The 19,132-nt window shown below is 46.6% G+C and overlaps 1 protein-coding gene across 1 annotated transcript in view; it reads left to right on the top strand.

The window, feature by feature from the left end:
* LOC120903631 (homeobox protein invected) overlaps positions 1 to 18,727 on the top strand; it is a 59,432-nt gene extending 40,705 nt beyond the window's left edge. Inside the window, exons 2-4 of the mRNA XM_040313168.1 lie at positions 7,901 to 7,906; positions 17,182 to 17,324; positions 17,680 to 18,727. Of these exons, the coding sequence (XP_040169102.1) occupies positions 7,901 to 7,906; positions 17,182 to 17,324; positions 17,680 to 17,988 (458 nt within the window). The 3' untranslated portion in view covers positions 17,989 to 18,727. The remainder of the gene's footprint in view (positions 1 to 7,900; positions 7,907 to 17,181; positions 17,325 to 17,679) is intronic.
* Positions 18,728 to 19,132: the final 405 nt, after the last annotated feature.

Here is a 19,132-nt window from a genome sequence, read left to right as displayed (position 1 = left end):
TTGGCTGGCCGTTTGAATGGATTTTGTTAGCATATTTACAATGATGAATGGATTTCTTTGTGCTCGAAGGGTTAATTCAATGCTAATTCAAGGTTACCGCTCAATTATGCAGCCTGCCGGGGCGGCGGCGTAAGGGTTGAATTGGGCATGGTTATTTTGAAGCTGTTTAATGTCTCAATCGTAGGATGGATGTGTCGATTTCAAGAAAATGGAATTAGATACAAATTTCAAAACGAAACGCTAATTACGAATTGAATGTTGAAGCTCGACGCTGTTTTATGAACCATAAGTCAATCATTTTCATTAATCTAATCACTTACAAATGTTCACAATTATCTCGCAACGACACGACATTCCAGCAACACGACACATCGTCGTACAAGGCAGTCATAAAACAGTGATTCTGTACATTCTGTAACCAAACATGCACACATCATTGGGTTGAGAAGTAATAGCGCTGTATGAGCTGTAAAACATTAATGCTCGTTCATTCCTGTGTCACAGTGCTGTGCAGCTTTTATTACCCTGCTCGTCTGTCTGTACTAAAACCCATGCAGCAGGATACAGCGTTGCATAAAATGGTCATAAAATTATAGCTTTTAAATCGTCCATCCTCTCCCGGTGAAGAGGATTTCTAGCGAGGAGTGCCACGGCACTTTAAGTGTTTATGAATCTGAGCAATGAATCATAAACACTACGAGCGTTGAATCGGAATGGTCGATCAAAGCTCGGGCGCAGTTTATGGCATGCATTAGGAAGAGACCCAACATGACGCAACAATACCTCAACGCTTAAGCTAATTGTGGCTCATGAACGTTCGAGGGAAAAACCAATTCAATCAACGTCAGCCTTATCCGAACGCAGGCCAAAATCTCAGACCGCCCAGGGGTTTCGGTCCGAAAATTGGCACCATTACCGATAACCTCAAACTAACCACGTAAGCATATGCTTCCTATCTGTACCCTTCACAGCAGCTCGGTCCGCCTCATAAAAATGCGCCTTGCGAGAAGCGTGTGGCCACTTCAACCGATACTGCTCTTCAGATTTAGCTCTCAATTATCGATAAACAGAAAGTGAGAGTGCGAGTGTGGGCAGGAGTTGGTGTTAATTTTCTGCCACCGAAAGCAAAATAGGAGAAAAACAAACATCACCATGAACCTTCCGGATCCGGTCGTCCTTTCTGGCGTGGCGCAAGGGGGAAGTGCGTAAAAATTTAATAAAAGTAAAACACTTCGGGCCTCGGCGTGAGGGTGTGAAGTGACTGCTGACACACCAGCCAGATGATTACCCCCGATGGGATCAAGGGATACTGTTGTTGGGCGTTGGATAAACCAGTCGGAGGATGAGGGTAACAACAGCCCTAATTTTTCCAAGTTGGTCCAAGTCGCCCTTCTCTTCCTTGCGTTGCCGAGGGAAATGCTAAAGTGAGGGCATTCCCGTTGCTATGGAGAGGAGAGCGAGAGAGCGAGAGAGGAAAATTGAAAATCATTGCCGTTTACCACGCACCGTTCGGCGTTGGGAGGGGTAGCGGGTAGAGTGTCGAAACGATTTCATGCTTTTCTTCTGCCACCGTTCAAGCTGGAATGCTTGTGCTGTAAAAAAAGAGGGGACGAAAAGAGACAGAGCACATGGAAAACTTTTCATTGCATCTCGTTTTCGCTCGTTGCGCTTTTGTGGCGCGCGCGCTCGTGAGTGTGAAAAGCATTATGTTGTGCAAGATAAACTCAAGTGATGGGATGGGTAAAGGGAACGGTGGAACTGAATGCTGAAGAAGCTATCGGAAGCAATCGTCCATTAAATGGAATCGGTACGGGCAAAACGGCGATGGGTCGAAGGAGTGCCGAACAACGGAAAACGGATCGATTCACTTTTGGCACGAGAAGTTCATGAATTCGGTATTATATGACCGCTTTTTCCCCCTCCATCAACGGCAACGAGCCGAAGGGGGAGCGGACAGGAGCGCATCCCTTTTGGAGGCAATTTCACACGAAGGGCACGAAGGACTGCTGGGCTGTATTGGACACGATTAGCCTTATCATCGGCAGCAGATCCTACCACCATTCGGTCGTAAAGCAATTTAGCTAAAAGTGTGAGTGGATTATTCAATTAAACGCTATTGGTCTGTCCGAGGGCGTCCATATGGTGCGGACAAAGGATCATTAGAGTTGTGATTTAACCCACTCGATAAAAGAAAGCGTTGAGTGTGTTGCTGTATTGCTATTTTGAGACTGTTATCATAATTAAACGAACTCTTCTCTTGCCACCGCACAAAACCGCAGCAGATCCATTCCAAGCGCCACATCGTTTTGTGTTGGAAACGTCGTTCTTTGTGTGGTTGGAATAATAAATAAATACACAATTAAATTACACACCCTCTCTTTTAGGGTGTAGCTTTTGGGGCAGTAATTGTTTCCCACATTGTATCCACTGCTAAGCTAGCTTGTCCAGTAGTGCTGACGTTGATGAAACTGGTAGAATGATTGGTGACTTTCGCTGTAAATTTAGAACTCTCGAGCCATTTTAGGGGGCGTAGGATGGTACTACACGCAAAATACACTCACCAGGAAGCTTAGAATTCATTCACGCCTTCCGCTGACGGACGGTTGTTTGGTGTAAAATGTGATAATATCCCATTCACTCGGAACTGTCTCTAAAAATGCATCCAACATTTAGCACGAAACCCGCCTCGCCCACTTCCGGATCGTCGCTTTTTCGCTACAGTTTGGAACGAATTTCCACGGAACGAATCGAAAATGTTGGCATTTTCCCTGGCAAAGCGTGGCGATGGCACAGAGCGGGACGGGCAGCAGCAGAACAGACACAGCGACATGAAGGATTTAATTAAATTTAACTTCATGACAGTTTGTTAAGATGTGACGTTTGAAATGAAAACCGGTGGCGATTGAATTCAGGGGGGAAAAGGACCGGGGGAAGTTTGGGCGAAGCTGCCAGTATTCGTTTCGCGCACCACGGTACCGTGGAGGAAGGTGGAAGAACATTCGGCTCGATGTTGCCGTTTTTCGCCCCCGGAGGCAGGATGGACCACAAGGCGAACAAGGATTAAATGTTCAAATCTGCAATAGTGTGGCGTCTAAGCTGGCATGGCCACTAGCTTGGGATGTTGGGGGCAAAGCGTGGCAGCGAACACGGGCAGCGGAAAAACATGACAGATTCAGTTTGAAATTACATTTTATCCCAACCTCTTCACTACCTGTTTGGGTTGAGTGTTTGCGCGTAGATGTTTTGCGTGCTTTTTTTTACGCTTCTCGTAGGGATAAACTTCATTGGCGCTTTTCGGACGGATGGGCAAAGACAGGCAGAGAGTGAGCGAGAGCGCCCACTTAGAGCTTGTAGTGACATTCTCAGCACGGAAGAACAAGATCATTTCGGCTTGCAAAAAGGAGGGTGCAAAGGGAAAGGGGCGCATGTTGAGCTGCTTAAAATACAAATAATTAGTTACTAAACTATGTCTAATTAAGATTTTGACGATGTTGTTATGCTGCGGCCGTGGGGGTTTCCCTTTTCTTGTAAAAAACGATGTATGTCGGTAGTGATTTTCGCACCGTGTTTACTTCCTGGGTGAGGCCGGTGGGTTTTGGGAAGGATTTGCTTTATTATTAGCCGCACTTCTTGAGATTGGATGTCGGAACGGTTAGGTTAGGAAAATTGGTGCCAATGTTGGGATATTTTTGGCACACTTCCGCGTGATACTGGCGTGAAGAAACCGACCCGTTAATGGGTGTGAGTATGATGTTAAACGTTTGTGTTGTGTTGAATGGAATGTCGGTATTGTTTTGCGAATGAGTCCCTCGGACTGTTTGCGTTGATTGATGTTGATATGAGTTGACATGTACTGGGCATTAATTAATTCTGAGCTATTCGATGCTTTCAATTCGTTTGATTGACGCATGAGTAACCATGCTTGACCTATTGGAATGCTATTTTTATGTCAATTTTCAGTAATTTAAATTGAATACCGGCTTGAAATTATTCACAATTTACACAATCTACACGCTATGAAGACGTTTGCACGATGACGACAGTGCTTAAATGTGTTTCCGTTTCGACAACGTTACTCAGCGGGTGACATAAATTCGCTTCTTACTACGCACGCGGCCGATATTTGATACATTTAATCCGTGATTTATAAGCAAATCCACTTCCCGGGCGGAATGGCGTTTAAATCCTTTTTTCCTGTCCGAAAGCAAACCTGATCACACACAGCAACGTTACCTTTAAGTCGGACTAAAGCCACCAACTTGCTCTCGTTCGCTACCTTTATCTCCCACGTATGTGTTGAGGACCATTTCGAGCCTTGGTTGGGGTAATATGTTTTACCAAGGAGGAATGCTTGAAGGCGGTCAGGCAGTAGACAATAAGCACACAAAAAACACACTCACACCCGTGGCGAACCGTTGTGCCACTATAAATAATAACAAATCGACCAAAAATAAAGCCATTAAACTGTCAGTATGATATTTATTGCGCCGCCTACTGGCATTTGTCAGGACCTGTGATCGGGCATGGGGGGATGTGTGTGTTTGATCATTTGCGCATGTATGATCATCGTTTCCCTTGGCACGGTTGACATTTTGTGGCGAACAGATGTTTGAGTGTGTGGGCGCGAGTCCGGAGCGAAATGTGTAATTCGCACAAATAAATCCTGCTGCAAACAATGTGCAGAGTATCCGACAGACACACAGAGCGGCTTAACTACCTCACTTAGCAGGTGCGTTGGAGTGCATGTTGCAACTTTGCTAATTAATCCTCTAAATTGGAAGAATATTGTGATTTGAAAAATAGCAAAATAAGTGTATGATTTGTTTGTTTTGCACACCTCTTTGCTGTAATACTATGCCAATCTTCCTTCCAAAACGAACAATCGTCTCATGTTTTAAAGGTCCAGGACCAGTGTTTCTGCACTCAGGCGTCGGAGGTCGAAAAAGGCCTTCTTAAAGCCGCCCTCGCAACGACCTTTAATGGCCGTTCGAAGTGGGATCGGGTGAGGTAGAGTGTTTCGATTCGGCACGGTTTTCTATCGATCGTTCATGCTCACGCTGGTCGCTATCGCACAGGCCCGGCGCGGGCCACTCATAATTCATACTATTTACGATCCACCAACGCAGATTTATGCTTCGAATAAATCGATACGAAAAATCGGTCGTTTCCTGGGCCCATAAACTCCACTTCGTTGTTGTGTTGATGTTGTGCTTTATTTATTTACCTTTTTTTCTACTCCGACCGGGCGGTTTCGCTCACCTTTCAGGAAGGCCCCAGCATTACGTAGCAGAGGAGGAGGTCCCAAATGGGTGGTTGTTTTTGTCCTCGTTGTTCCTACCAGAGAGCCAAAATGAAGGAAGCAGCCAGTAGGCTGCTCATAAAGACATTCCACCTGTCTCGTAAGGAATTCACCGTCGTCACGTTCCGTACCGCCACCGATCGTTATGATTGTTTATGTTGACCCCCTACGGTATGTGCGTTCCCCAACCCCTCCCTCCATCTGAGTTTGTGCATAATGGATCAGCCCCGGTAGAGAATGAATGGTTGACTGGGAACGGGAAACGCCGCTTTTCTTTGGGTGAACCAACTACCCTTTTTTACGACCAAATCGGCAGTAAATATATCAATTGGTTGTCAAACGGTGACATGCTGCCAAAACGATATGATGATGATGATGGTTGGCGGAGCTGGTTGAAATTGCGTGACGATTATCGATTTGTGGTCTTAAAGGCACAACAACAACAAGCTCTTGTAGAGGGAAAGACTCCATAAAATGGAATCAAACGCAACAGAGTGGTGGAATTTCTTGTCTTTTTATCTAAATCAAGTTTATTGATTTTTAAGATGACAAGCTTCATTTGTTAGGCAAAAATAACATTGTACAAAAATTGGATTCCTACTACAAAACTCCATTATTTTTACATAATTTATGCAAAGCTCCCAAAACATTGCTCAATTGATTGCTTGACTTAATACACTATAAAATGCGAAGCCAGCCTTCCAAGCTTCTCCATCACCAGAGCCTTTTTTCCTCTCCAGCCGCCTTGATAGTGTTGTAAGATGGGGCGTTGACGACGTTGTTACCCGTGTAAAATCAATAAGCAATAAATCAACACCTACGGATTGTCGCCATTTTATTTTTCATCCCATCCCAAACACGGCAAACGCGATCAAACCGGTGTGGCCGTGCTTTGGGTCGGAGCGTATTATCGAGCGTGCTTCATTTTTGGTATGGAGTTGATTTTTCTTTCGGGGCCAGAAAACAATCGATATTCCACTCACAACACACTCACACAGGCACACAGGACAGACACACTGGACGGGCTGATAAAATTCTTCACCGCACAAGACAATACCAATCAGTCTCTGAGGGGACTCGGGGAGCAGGAATGGCAGAGAAGAAGCAAAAGAAAAAAAAAGACGCGCACACTGATTCGTACGTACCACCTGTCAGTGGCGAAAGATGGAGACGAAGATTTATTGCCCGCTTTGCGCTTTGCTTCAAGATCATTGATTTTTCCAACCAATAAAGGGCGTACGTACGCTTTTTGGCCCGAGTGAATTGTATCCTCCAAAAGAGCACCAGTGAAAGTGGAGCGGTGTTTTATTTTCTTTCTCCGCACGGTTCTATCTCACTGCCTGCAGACATGGCCGCCCTTCTTCCAGTTTTGAGCGAGATTTAAAGATGGATTGACACTTTAAAGAAAGAAAAAAAAAGCGCACCAAATAAAGAATTTGTACACAGACGTCACCGGGAATGGGCCTTTCTAGCTTTTCCAATAAACTGCCACCGGCAAGCTGCTGCCTCTGTTGAAGGGCGAATCGAATGTTGATTTATTAGCTCAGGCAACCCCTTTTTCCTCAAGGATGCTCGCTGGCGTATCATGCAGTGGACTGTGTCTGAGGACTGTGGCGAGGGCAAAAAATCATAACCCTAACCTATCTTCCGAGTGCCACCCTCTGCAGTACAGGGTGTGAATAGCTTGATAAACCCCAAGGAAACAAGTGTGTACTATCAGCCTTGTCCCAGCAAGCCGACTGTTGACACTTTATACCCGTGTAATTCAATAAAGATTAAAACACACACACACACCCGCAACAAACTCCTTTCTTCTCGGTTACCGCGGAGGAAGTGTCCTGATGACACTTTAAATCCCCTGGATCTGTTTGTTTATCCCAAACCCCTACACAAACGCCAGGGACTGGGAACACGTGTTCTACAAGAAAGATATTTGTTCCCTCGCAGTTGTGGCCGTGGTGCACCCTCGGCAGCAAGAAGTTGATGGGTTTCCTGCCTGCAAAACGGTATTTGTTGCTACTGCTGCTAACAGGTTTTTCCCCGGTTCCGAAGAAGCAGTGTCGTGTCCCCGCAGAAGAATGGCAATTTTAGAAATCGGGCTGCCGTTTCGGTTGCTAGGAGAATGATTTTTATTGGATTAATTTGAGGATTATTATTGCTTTATTACACCGAGCATACGGACGTTCGCTCTGCTTCCCGGTCTGAAGGTCACACCGTCTCGTCTCGGATGCTTTGGAGTGGATTTTCGGGTGAAAACTTTCATGAACGCACATTGAGTCGAACGATTCCGCCCGAGAGCTCCATTTAAAATGGGCAAGCAATTTGTGGTGAATGGGGTGTAAACGGGCACGACGGCATCTTTGGGACGGGGTAATATCTTTCCGCTCAATAGAGTGCGGGATTTGATGACTTCTTGGGGTGCGAAGGTTTTGGAGGGAGGCATGCAGAAAGATAATGTTTGGTTTGTGTTGGTACGCAGGAGTAGGAGAGAAGAAATGGTTCAGGACTTTAAATCCGAGGAGATTGCATAGAACGTATTTTTAAAGAGTTTTGTCTAGAACATGTATAATAATAACTTATTTTTCTCTATTTCTCTTACAGGAAGAAGTAAGTACTCGATGAGCAAAGCAAGACATCTTCAACCCATTCTCAATAGTATCATCTATCCGTAAGTATAGAACTTCCTTCTGTTCCCAACGCGTCCCCGAATCGGTGTTGATTGCGGAATCAAGCCATCACCTGTGGAGAAGCTGTCAAATGGCATTAGCGAGTGGCAGTCTGTATGGCCATAAATCCGCTCACAAACACACCCAGGCACAGATCGATTACCTACCGGATCAGCACAACGATCGCGAAGCCCCTCGTCTCCTCCCATTCGCTTCGCTTGTGGTTTCGGGCGCAAGGCCACCCGATCCGACGACGGGATCAGAAACGTGTGATCCCGTTGTCACTTCCGATAAAGGCAGTCGCATTCGTACGATTGATCCTTGTGGCGATCCCCCGTAGCTCATTTGCTTCCTCCGCAACCGTTCTCCGTTCTGGGCGAGCACCGGGCGACAAAATCCAATTTAATTAGTACATTAACACATTTATTGACGGACACGATCGCCGGTTCGATCGCCGATCGTGCGGCAGGAAGGGGGGCAACCTTAATGTGCAAAAATAAAATATCACTTTCATGTCATACATCACAAAATTGTCAACGTATCGAGTTACGAATCCGGTGCGGTCGGCCAGAGTGTAAATTTTTTGTCACCTCTCTGTCTGGGCGGGAAGAGCGATTTTTTGCTGTTGGTTGTTTCCCCCCCCATTTATTCCTTTTACACCAAACGATCGATTCCCGTTTGCCGCCCGTAATTACGTGATCACGATCGTCACGGGTGCGTCACATGGGAGAAACCTGTTTTGTATGTTCTTATTGCAACTGACCTCAAGGGAAGCTCATGTTGTAAGCTTAACGGTGTTTAAGTGCATCAGATCAACAACAAAACGGTTTTGGGTTGATTTTTGACATTTTGAATATCGTTTTTTGTTGTTGTCACGCCGTAACAAAACCAGAGCAGCAGCAACACGTCGAAATAAACCTTTTAACCTTCGGGGCTCGACCTGGGTGCGATAATTTCAGTGACTTTTCACCACCAGCCACGCTGCACCAGCCTGTTCCACTTGAGCCGAGGAGATGAAGAGAAAATGTCAACGTCAATAATTGCCGCTTCCTTTCGCAATTAATTTTTATCCGTTTCGTCATCGTCCGTCCGCGTACACACACGGCTGCTGCTGCTGCAGCGGGCTCTCGGGACGCAAAACGGTGGCACTGCAGCGGGAGCAGCACACCATAATATTTGGTTCCTGTTTGGTCGTGCTCGCGCTGGGTGCGTGTTGATGAAACACCATTTTTTAACCGCCACAGCACGTTTCCCTTGGGACGGAATGCTTCCCCGTTGTTTGTCCCTTGGCCCCCTCAGCCGATCCGGTGCAATTAGTGCATTGGTCCAATCCTTGGCAGGGAGCTTTTCACGAACCAGCAGTTTGGCGTTGGCAGTACGCATTTGCTTAATTACTGGTGAATGTGTCGCAGTACGTCAGCATCACGGGTTCGTGTCACGATTGGGAGTAGGGACGAGACTCTTGCCCCTTTTTCCCGGTAGCCACAGAGCACGATCGTTGTCGAGCTGCCAAGACGATGTAATTAATCCATTTTCACCGGTGCTCTTAATTTCGCATTTTTGCAAAACCCCGGTTTTCGCTGTAATGGGGATGAAGAGTTTGCAAAAAATCTCTCTTACACAGAGGGAGAGAGAGAGAGTATTTTACAGTGGGTGTGTGCATTTTACAACGCTTCATAATTCAGCGATACAAGTGTCATCGTGTTACGTTTGGCGATCGTCACGCAATTGACCAACGTTTTTTTGTGGATACAAGGGACGAAAAATAGAGAAGACAGAAAAACGCTAGAGAGCTAATTGTTATGCTCAATTTAGCCGTTGGCTGAAATGTTAATTAAAGCTAGAAGCTAGATTCACCCAGTTTTGGGTTGGGTTTTTGTGTGCCGTGCTCGTACGTCACGGATGGCCTTTCCCTTGCCGAAGGTGCGCCTCTCGACTCGTACGAATTTCGAGCAGCCGTATGAATGATTTGCGAAATTTTTGCCATCTCAACACACACACACAGAGCTCGGGAAAACATGCATATGAATGATGGTGAAACATTCTCGTACCGGTTGAAAAGATTAGACGGCACGACAGCGCTCCGTGTTTGTGTGAAGGTATTTTTTTTTGGGAGAGGAAATGAAGAATGGCATGTCACACACGGCGTGCACTGGGAGTGCATTTGAGATTTTGACATATTTAAACACGGGAGTGGAATGTTGATTTGCTGCTGAACACTCACTGGGATTGAGGACGATGAAGGGGAAGCTCCCAGCACAAATTGTGACACGAGTTTTGCCTATTCCCTTCGCCCTGATCGGCGGTGCAGCTCGATCGCTAATTAAATCAAATTCAACACCTTTGACACGGCTGGTGGTCCGATCAGCCGCCATTGTGTGTGTGTGTTGGTGTGCATATAAAATGGCTTAATTCGTGTGATTTGTTTGACATCTCTGTTGCGTGAGCCGTGTTGTTTTATCCATCCATCGCGATGGTTGTTTTCCCGCCCGCAGACTCAACCTTGTCAGTTCCGAAACAGCGTTCAGCGCAATCATCGCGTGTGTAGGTGTGACGCGTGTGTTCTTTCTAAAAAGGAAAAGCCTCCCACCTGCCCACTTTTTGGGTAAAATCGGTGTTTTGCTGTAAAGGTGAGGTTTAAAACAAAAGCAACCTTATGGAGTGGTTGTCCGGAACCCCTCGTTTCTTTCCTGTACAGCCGATGATTATTTATGCCCCGATCCGAAGCGCCCTCTTCCTACGGTGCCCTGATCCCAATCACCTTACTCGACGCGATTGCGATGGCGGAACCCATTACCACATCTACCACATCTTCACGGCAGCACAACCCCGCTCAGGGAAGGAAAGTTTTCAAGGGGCTTGTGCGGTCTGGAGTGACTCTTGAGAAAATTGTTGGAGCTAAATTTGAAACTTTTGCTATTCGCTCGCTCCGCACGCTTCCGAACGATGGTTTTGTCGACGGGGAGGCCTCCCACGGCAGTACAAGAAGCTCGGAATTGAGTCGGTACCGGGAGTTCGTTACCCAAAAGTAACCCGCATCCAAAACATCCCTAACAAACCATCCATTTACGAGGTTGTTAGATTTTACGGTGGAAAGATTTATGTTGCTCATTACTTCTCCGGTCCAGCTCCAGGGGTGGAAGAGAGAGATGGTGCAGGAATGCAGTACAGGGTGCGGTACGGTACGCTGGGTTCGTTTGTCGGGGGCTCACAAAGCAATTAAGCATTTAAATTTTAGCCAAATAACTCACCGGTACATGAATCAGCAGCTCGTCTACGGTCGTCCCCAAAACGTCGAACGAGTATCATTACTTTCAATTGCCACTGGAAACAAACCGTCCGGAGCTTCTCCAAGCGAGTTGCCGTTGGTTGAAACTACATTGCTTCCCTCTTTTGGGTCACTTTTGATGGGGTCAGGGGGAAAAGGAAATGCTGCTTAAAATAACTCTCCGGCTCTCCACCGCTCTGTGCAAGGGAGTCGAAAAGTTGTCCCAGTGTTTTTAGGGGCGCTCTTGTGGTACGGCATGGATTGGGTTGGGGCGTCGTAAAAGTGTAGCTAATTTCTCACCCACGGCAGCATGCCAATCCAGAGGAGGCCCATTTTGAACGTCTTCAGGAGCATGGCGTTTGTGTAGCTGTCGAATTTCTAGACCTTCCTTCGAGTGCATGTCTTGAAAAGTACTTTCGAAGCGTCCTGATGGGGCCATTTCCTCCTGAAGGATACGCCCTGGCCCCTTTTACACGTCTATTTGTGGTTTCAATTTTGTGCCGCTTGACAGTTGCAGATGTCATTAGGTTTTTGGCAGGAAAGTTTGCTAGTAAAATTGTGCTATTTGTAACTGTTTTGTGTTGGGAATGGTTGGAAGAAGTTGCTTCGATTGCTCTATCGACATCAAGCTCACATACTGTTCTGTCTTTTTGCTGTAGCTCAAGAATGTTAGTTAAATGATTTGGATCCGAGACGAGTTGGACGGTTTTTAGGGATGTTGGTCCTCTTATTGTTGGCTTTCGGCAGCTTTAGTCGTTCGGTCAAACACTTCAATCGATTGAGACATATTGAGCAGAGTGAAGCTTTCTGTGCAACCTACCCAACCAAACTGCTCCGTTTTCGGAGTGTGTTTTCCAACTTCTTGAGCTAGAATGACAAGCAGCACATTCTTCGGATGGCACTGCAAACGGTTGCGGCCGCTTGAAATTGAACAGTTTTCGATTTAATTAATTGTTTTAAGTTTTAATTAGAAAATTCCATCGCTCGGGCAGAGGATGATTTTTGTTGGGAAGGGAGTGGATGGTTTCATTTCCCGCTCTACGGTGGCTTGTTGGCGCCCGTCTTAGCTGATGGGCCGTGATATAAATGTTATTTCCTTTATTTGTGTACAGTGAGTTGCCCTCCGCTGCCTGACTGCCGGCAGGTCAAACAATCAATAAATTATCGATTATTTTTGCAGTGCTCGAGAAAGCTTGCAGGATGGGTGGGAGAACAGAATGGCGAATTCATTCGCTGTTTATCCTGAAATGTGGAATAATTGCAACATCACCGTTTATTAGCCAACACCGGGACGGAGAGTTTTGAAAGGCCGAGTTTAAAGGCTTAAGCCAGTTTCAGTTACAGAGTTATGGATCGTTTTTTTTGAGGTGCTTTCGCGCATAGCGTAGCTGCTCATACCAGATAAATAATCGACTGCATTTCACTCCGGGCAGCCTGGCCAAGAGCCGAGCTAATGAGGATCATTTCTTTCAAGGATCTTGAGCGTTAATCCGACGGCAATCTCATTTCCATCACGAGCCCACAAAATCAAACAAAATGGATGTCTTCGACCCAATCGATGGGGGGGAAACCTGTCGAAGCACTTTCCGACGGGTGGTGGACATAGCGAGGATGCTGGCATACATTTTCATACATTCTTAAATGGTTCGCTGACACAAAAATGTGGGACCAATTCCAAAAGCTCGGCAGTGTTTCGGCTTGGCTGGATTCTTTTGGTGTGTTATGTGTGTCCCGCTTATGGATGCAACATGTGGCTCAAAGTTTGTGCCTGATTGCGAACGTGATCGCGAACGGTGGGAAGAACTGGTGCATAGAGGGGAACGAGAGATGGGGGGTCTGTATCGCTTTGGATCCTTTCTCCCTTCACCGGTACGTGCAAAACGCTCCACAGCCGTCAGGAGCAATTACAATAAAGCGATATATAAAGAAATTCCGGTTAATGTTGCTGGGGCCGGGACCACCCACGACGGTATTGGCATCGGGCCTGTCGGGATGCTGTCCTGGTTGGCATGTATCTTGATTTTGCTCGTGGTCGTGGCACTTTATTTCGACCATTTTTTTGTGCGTGTCTTTTTTGCTTCTACTGATGCTGCTGCTGCTGCACCCAACCGATGAAGGATGAGAAGATGTGATGGAAATCGATGAGAGATGAGAGGCTTTGTGGTGTGTGAAATGATGGAAGTTGACCGAGAGAAAAAAAAACAAACCAAAGAAATGGGCTGGAATGTGGATGGGAGTTTTATTGGCGAGGAAGGAATTTGTTCGTGAGCGAAGCAAACAGTACAAGGAAGAAGCTAAATTATGAATAAGGAGTGAAAATTTAACAAAATTGATTTAAAAACAGTGATAAATATTTATTGAATGTGTTCCAATTTGTCGCACTGACGCATATTTGAATTCTTGTGTCGCTTGTGCGGTCCCCTTCTTTTGCTGCTGTTTTCTTCTTCCCACTTCCAATCACCTCCCAGCACCACTCAACGATCGTGTGTGCATGAGTCACCGCGGTGAAGTGTTTGCACGGCGCTCGTACCGATCATTCTTCTAATAACCTTTCGATGTTGGGACAGTGGAAGAAAAAGCAAACATTAGCAACAGAATCGAAGAATCGGTCTATCTTCGAAAACGAAGGGGCTCAAACACAAAGAAACAACATAACCTTTTCCACCAGTCAGTACTCCGAACGCACGTCATCGACAGATCGAGATCATAAAAAGGGGGAAATGAAAACATTATGCGGTGTGTACTTTTATTCAACCTTTCCGCACCACTCTGGCCATTGTTGTAGTTCGTGTTAGACTATTGAATAGACAAAAAAGGGATCTAGAACGGAGGGAAAGAAGTGCAAAAGAGTATTTTTTCTAACACTCTCTTGAAACGCCCCTCTCTTCGGTAGAGGAATAGATAAATAAGTAAACACAGGCGAGCGAGAGCGTTCAATCCTTTTTTCGAGTGTTTGTGAACATGATCCAGAATAGAGCGGGGAAACACGCACGCTTTAAGCCTTCTAAGCGAGTTTTGATCACATTCCTGTTCTTGTGTTGCCACAAAAATGCAACAAACCCACCAGCACAAAGGGAAGCGGCGATCCCTTCGCGTAGGTAGTGCAGTGTACCACACCTACTCTTTCAAGGCGCATCTTTGTTTAGAGGTAGAGCGCGTTTCGCGAGCGTTTGCGTAGAGGAGCGAAGCGTTCCGGAAGGACGGGGCTTTTAATTGAATGAAGTAATAAAACATCGTTTATGAATTCAAAAACAATTAATTACGGTTGGTAAACTGAAACCCTACTGGTTGGGGAGGCAGCTGGAGCGGCGTGGCAAGGAACGCGATCGGTAGTAAGGAATGCTAATTGGCCGAGTTTTACGATCGGACAGCCGGCATCATTTCCCATCCAAGACCACCCACCAGGAGCGCAAGCCAGTCCAGTCGATCAGCCGTGCCTGCCTGCCTGCCTGCATAGCTGGCTGTGTTTCTATGGGCCGTTGCACAGTCGATCACACGGGACCGAGGGCCCCCGGGTACTTCTGGTGTTGAGGAAATGGGTGCGTGCGTGCGAGCGGTTCTATTTACTTTTCCTTTGCGCAATTGCGGATCATAACAAACGGAGTGGAGCAGTTTTTCCCAGCTGGCCCGCTGGCAGCTACCGCGGCCCGAACGAAATGTGGGTAAAATATTGAATGTTTGATTTATGAAGTCGGGGTGTTGCAGTAGTGGGGTAAAGTTAGTATGTTTGGATTTATTTTGTGACAAAAGCCACAGGATGAGGTATGCGGTATCGTTTAGGTCCAGCGGGATCGTGTTTTTGTCACGAAAGTTGACCGCACGCTGTTGCTAAACGGTGCACATTTCGAACACCATTTGTCGTAGAGGCCGTAAATTGTTTCCCTTGTAGTTAAAGAGTTTGTATGAATTGTGTGACATTCATTTTCCCATGACGCTTACGTGATGCTAAGCAGCCAACAGACGACAACAATGTTTGTTCCATGCCCTTTGCTTCCCCTTGTATTTACCGTTGACCGTGTCCAACATTTAATAATGATAAGCATCTTGAAGCACTCCATCTTCTCCAGCTAATCTCCCATTTGAAACAAAGATCTCGCACGACAAAGTCATCGTGACGAACGCAATCAGACTGCGGATCGGTGTAAAATTATCACCTTCATGCATCGCCCGCTTTCTTCGCTGTTTGGCAATCATTTCCGGTACAAGGCGTTTGCCCTTTCCTTTTTTATGAAAAAACTGATGCCTTTTTCTATGCCCTTGGTCAGTTGTGTGGTGGGACTGCCGTCGACACGAAACAATGTTAGGATCAGCCTTTACTCAATCAATCGAACATCGAACTAAGTGCCCGGATCCGGGCAGCGCTCTCTCAAATCCGATGCAAACGATAGGGATTCAAGCTCATTGAAACAATATTAAACAACAGTCTTGATCCATTCACACCTTTGTTGGTGTGTTTTGTTTGTTTAGTTCGTTTTGTTGATGTAACTAGTTTTCCACATCCTTCCCTGCAGTGTTTCTCTTTCCTCTTGAACTGTGTCTGGATGTTTAAAAAACCCACCAGCAAGAGGATCACTCTTGAAGGGCAAACGAACAGACACGTACACCCGATATGGCACGGGGCGTATGCAGCGCCGGTGGCGTCTAGCCCAAGCCCAAGAGAAGAGTAGGAGTTTTCAGATCCTTGGGAACTATTTCCCCTTTGGGGTGGAGAGCTTTCCGAAGAAAAAAAGCCCCTTTGGCACACTTCCACACATGCCAAGAGTCACGCAGCACAACACACTACCAGTATCGTCATGATGATGATGATCATCGCGATCATAAAATAATGCACGACATGATACTTGAAGGTCTTTGCGAGAACACAGCGATCGAAATCACGGTGATGAGGGCCTGGGGTGAAGCATAGAATCTCCCGTGGACCCCGTTCTTCGGATCCGTACGATGTGGCGCGATGGGTTCAAGTGGCATACGATAAACAAACAAAAATACCACAAATGGGCGAGTTATTGTTCCCGTGTACGCGCAATCCGTGTGTACCATCTGTGCGGTGAAGCTGTTGGGAAAGACATGGAAAAGGAAGAAAAAGTGCCCCCCTCCCTCTGCGGGTGTACCATCTTGGCAGGGAAAGCAAACAACAAACGATCCATAACAACATGAGCGCAAACAACATGACGACAGGCTCATATGGATGCGTCTTTCGTCGAGGTTTTCCCTGTGACTGGCTTCACTGTGTCAGCTTCTTTTTTTACGACTTTTAACCCGCTTGTGCGCAAACCCGCTTAGTTTCTTCTGGCCACTCAAACTGTCTCCAGTGCCAGTGTTAGTTTTTTGTGTGTTGGTATTGTGGTGTTGCTCGCAGCGCTAAAGACCTTATGGTTTGGGTTTGGGTTCGGAGTTGCGTGTGGTGTAAAAACCGTTCCCAGCTGGCGCTTGGGAAAAGCGCTGGGACAGGGGAGCACAAAAAACCCCGAAGGTGGCCACCTTTTGGGCGCCATAGGGCACACCGGTGTGCCCGGTGTCTCGCGCGCGAGCATCTTGACGCAACACTTGAGAAAGTGCGCGGGAAAAATCTTCCCAAAACTATCCCGGTGGTCCACAGCTGCCAGCCAGACAGACGTACTTCTTTTTTTGGTGGGGTGGGGGGTCAATTTCCGTTTTCCCTTTTCGCTTTCTCTCCAAGTCGCACACACACACGGAGTTCTTTACAGACGGAAAGGTTCTAATAGCCCTGTTACCCAGCCAAAGACGGAAGAGACGCTATTTGTACATCAATTATTACGCATCGCTACCGTTTGATTATTCGTTCGCATCGGTCCGTGATGAAGTGCTGCAGCGAGCGCTCCCAACGAGCCTCCTTTTATTTGATCCCTCCCAGCAGCGCCCTGCCGCTCCCTAGCACCCTACTAACGAGATCTTTCCTGTCCTTCTTTTTTCCCCTCTCGTTAAAGGTCCACGGACGCGCAAACCAAAGAAAAGCCCGGCGGAAAAGAGTAGCAGCGGCCCGGCACAACAGAGTGCCTCCGCGGCGGCCCTCGCCGACGACAAGCGACCCCGGACGGCGTTCAGCGGGCCCCAGCTGGCACGATTAAAGGTAAGAGGTCTGAGGGAGGGAGTTCACTTTTTATTTCGACCACTAAATACTTTAATTGCTGTGAAATGTAACAGTGAGGTGGAAAATGGTTGGCAGCCTTTTTTGGGAGCATCTTCAGCAAGCAACTGGGGAGTGTTTGGGAAAGCAATTTGGTGGTCTTTTTTTTGGTTGAAATGCTCCAGAACGAACGCTCCAGTTCTGCTGAGGTTGACTTAACGGTGATCTAAGGCTACTTGCCTTAAAAATGTGCTAAACGTTCATATTAGACTCATAATTATAATTGGAACAGAATTGTGTGGAATTTCAGTTTAACCTTGCCTTTTCCTGTTGTTTTCTTTCTCCTTCCACCACCCAGCACGAGTTTGCCGAGAATCGGTACCTTACCGAGCGCCGTCGCCAGCAGTTGAGTGCGGAGCTGGGGCTGAACGAGGCACAGATCAAGATCTGGTTCCAGAACAAGCGCGCCAAAATCAAGAAATCGTCCGGCCAGAAGAACCCACTCGCCCTCCAGCTGATGGCCCAGGGTCTGTACAATCACTCGACCGTCCCGTTGACCCGCGAGGAGGAGGAACTGCAGGAGATGCAGGCGGCAGCAGCGGCGGCAGCCGAATCGCGCACCGGTTCGGCCGGCCCGGCAGCTTCCGCGACGGTAGCGAATGCGTAATCTCCGGATCCTGATCGGACTGACAAAAACCCTCCTTCGTTGCATCACTTTAAACACTATTTATTAATCGTACTCCCAGGGTCCGCGAGATGTAGGTGCATAACAGAGGGATAGAGAGAGGGGAAGAGGAGAACGCATGAGAAACCATGGCAATATGAAGCGTAGCGCAAGCGTGCGCAAGAAGCGAAATATCTGTGATAACTAAATAATTGACTACTGTAGTGACTAGTACCATGGCATGTAGCAAGTAGGCACATCATATGTTTGACCCTTGTGTTCCGTGCAGTGCAGTGGGCAATGTGTGTACAGATAATCTTTAGCTGCTAGTGTATGGTTCTGTTTTTTTTTATTATTATTTATTATTCATAAACAAAAACGCAAAGGAAAAGCTGCTCCTTCTTCTCCTCAAACCTAAACCCGACCATACAAACACGCTTAGCCCTGCTGTAAATGAACTTATTAAAACCAAATCGTCCTATTATTCAGACACACAAACACACACAACAAGGGTTCCGAGCGATAAAACGCAAACCAAAATTAAGTCATATCTAGTTGGAAAGGAGTCCCGGTATCACGAAAGTTCAGGTAGTCAGGCCCGAAAACTTGTGTTGTTTGTGAAATTCGTCTCTTTCTATGAACTTTTACCTTACAGGGTTTCCCACGATTTATTGGTTGGTTCCCATCAATTTATGGTAGGTTCCCATATTTTTTTGGTGCGTTCCCACGATTTTTTGGTCGTTTCCCAGAATTTTTTGGTCCAATTGTATTGACATCCAATCGGAAAATACCAATAAATCATGGGAACGAACCAAAAATCTATGGGATACGACCAAAAAATCGTGGGAGCGCACCAAAAAATCATGGTAACTGACCAATAAATCGTAGGAAACCCTGTATCGTGTGGAGAAGTGTAGGCCACCATCACAACCACCAGCACAATCATTCGTTGAAAGTAATCCTTTCCTTCCAGAACCGAGGCAACGCAGAAGCGAAAAGAAAGCGTTTGATTACAGCGCGTGGTTGGGTGTACAGTGCCAGGCAAACGAGAAAAGCGAGAAATTGCAGGCGCTGGTGCTGCTTGGCTGGTGTGGTTTGGCAAGTTTGGAGGCAAACACCCGTAACTTGGAAGTAATAAAATATTCAT

This window comes from Anopheles arabiensis, chromosome 3 (assembly GCF_016920715.1).
Source record: "Anopheles arabiensis isolate DONGOLA chromosome 3, AaraD3, whole genome shotgun sequence".
Lineage (NCBI taxonomy): Eukaryota > Metazoa > Arthropoda > Insecta > Diptera > Culicidae > Anopheles > Anopheles arabiensis.
Note: the sequence above shows the minus strand (reverse complement) of the source record. Positions and strands in the feature narration are given on the sequence as shown.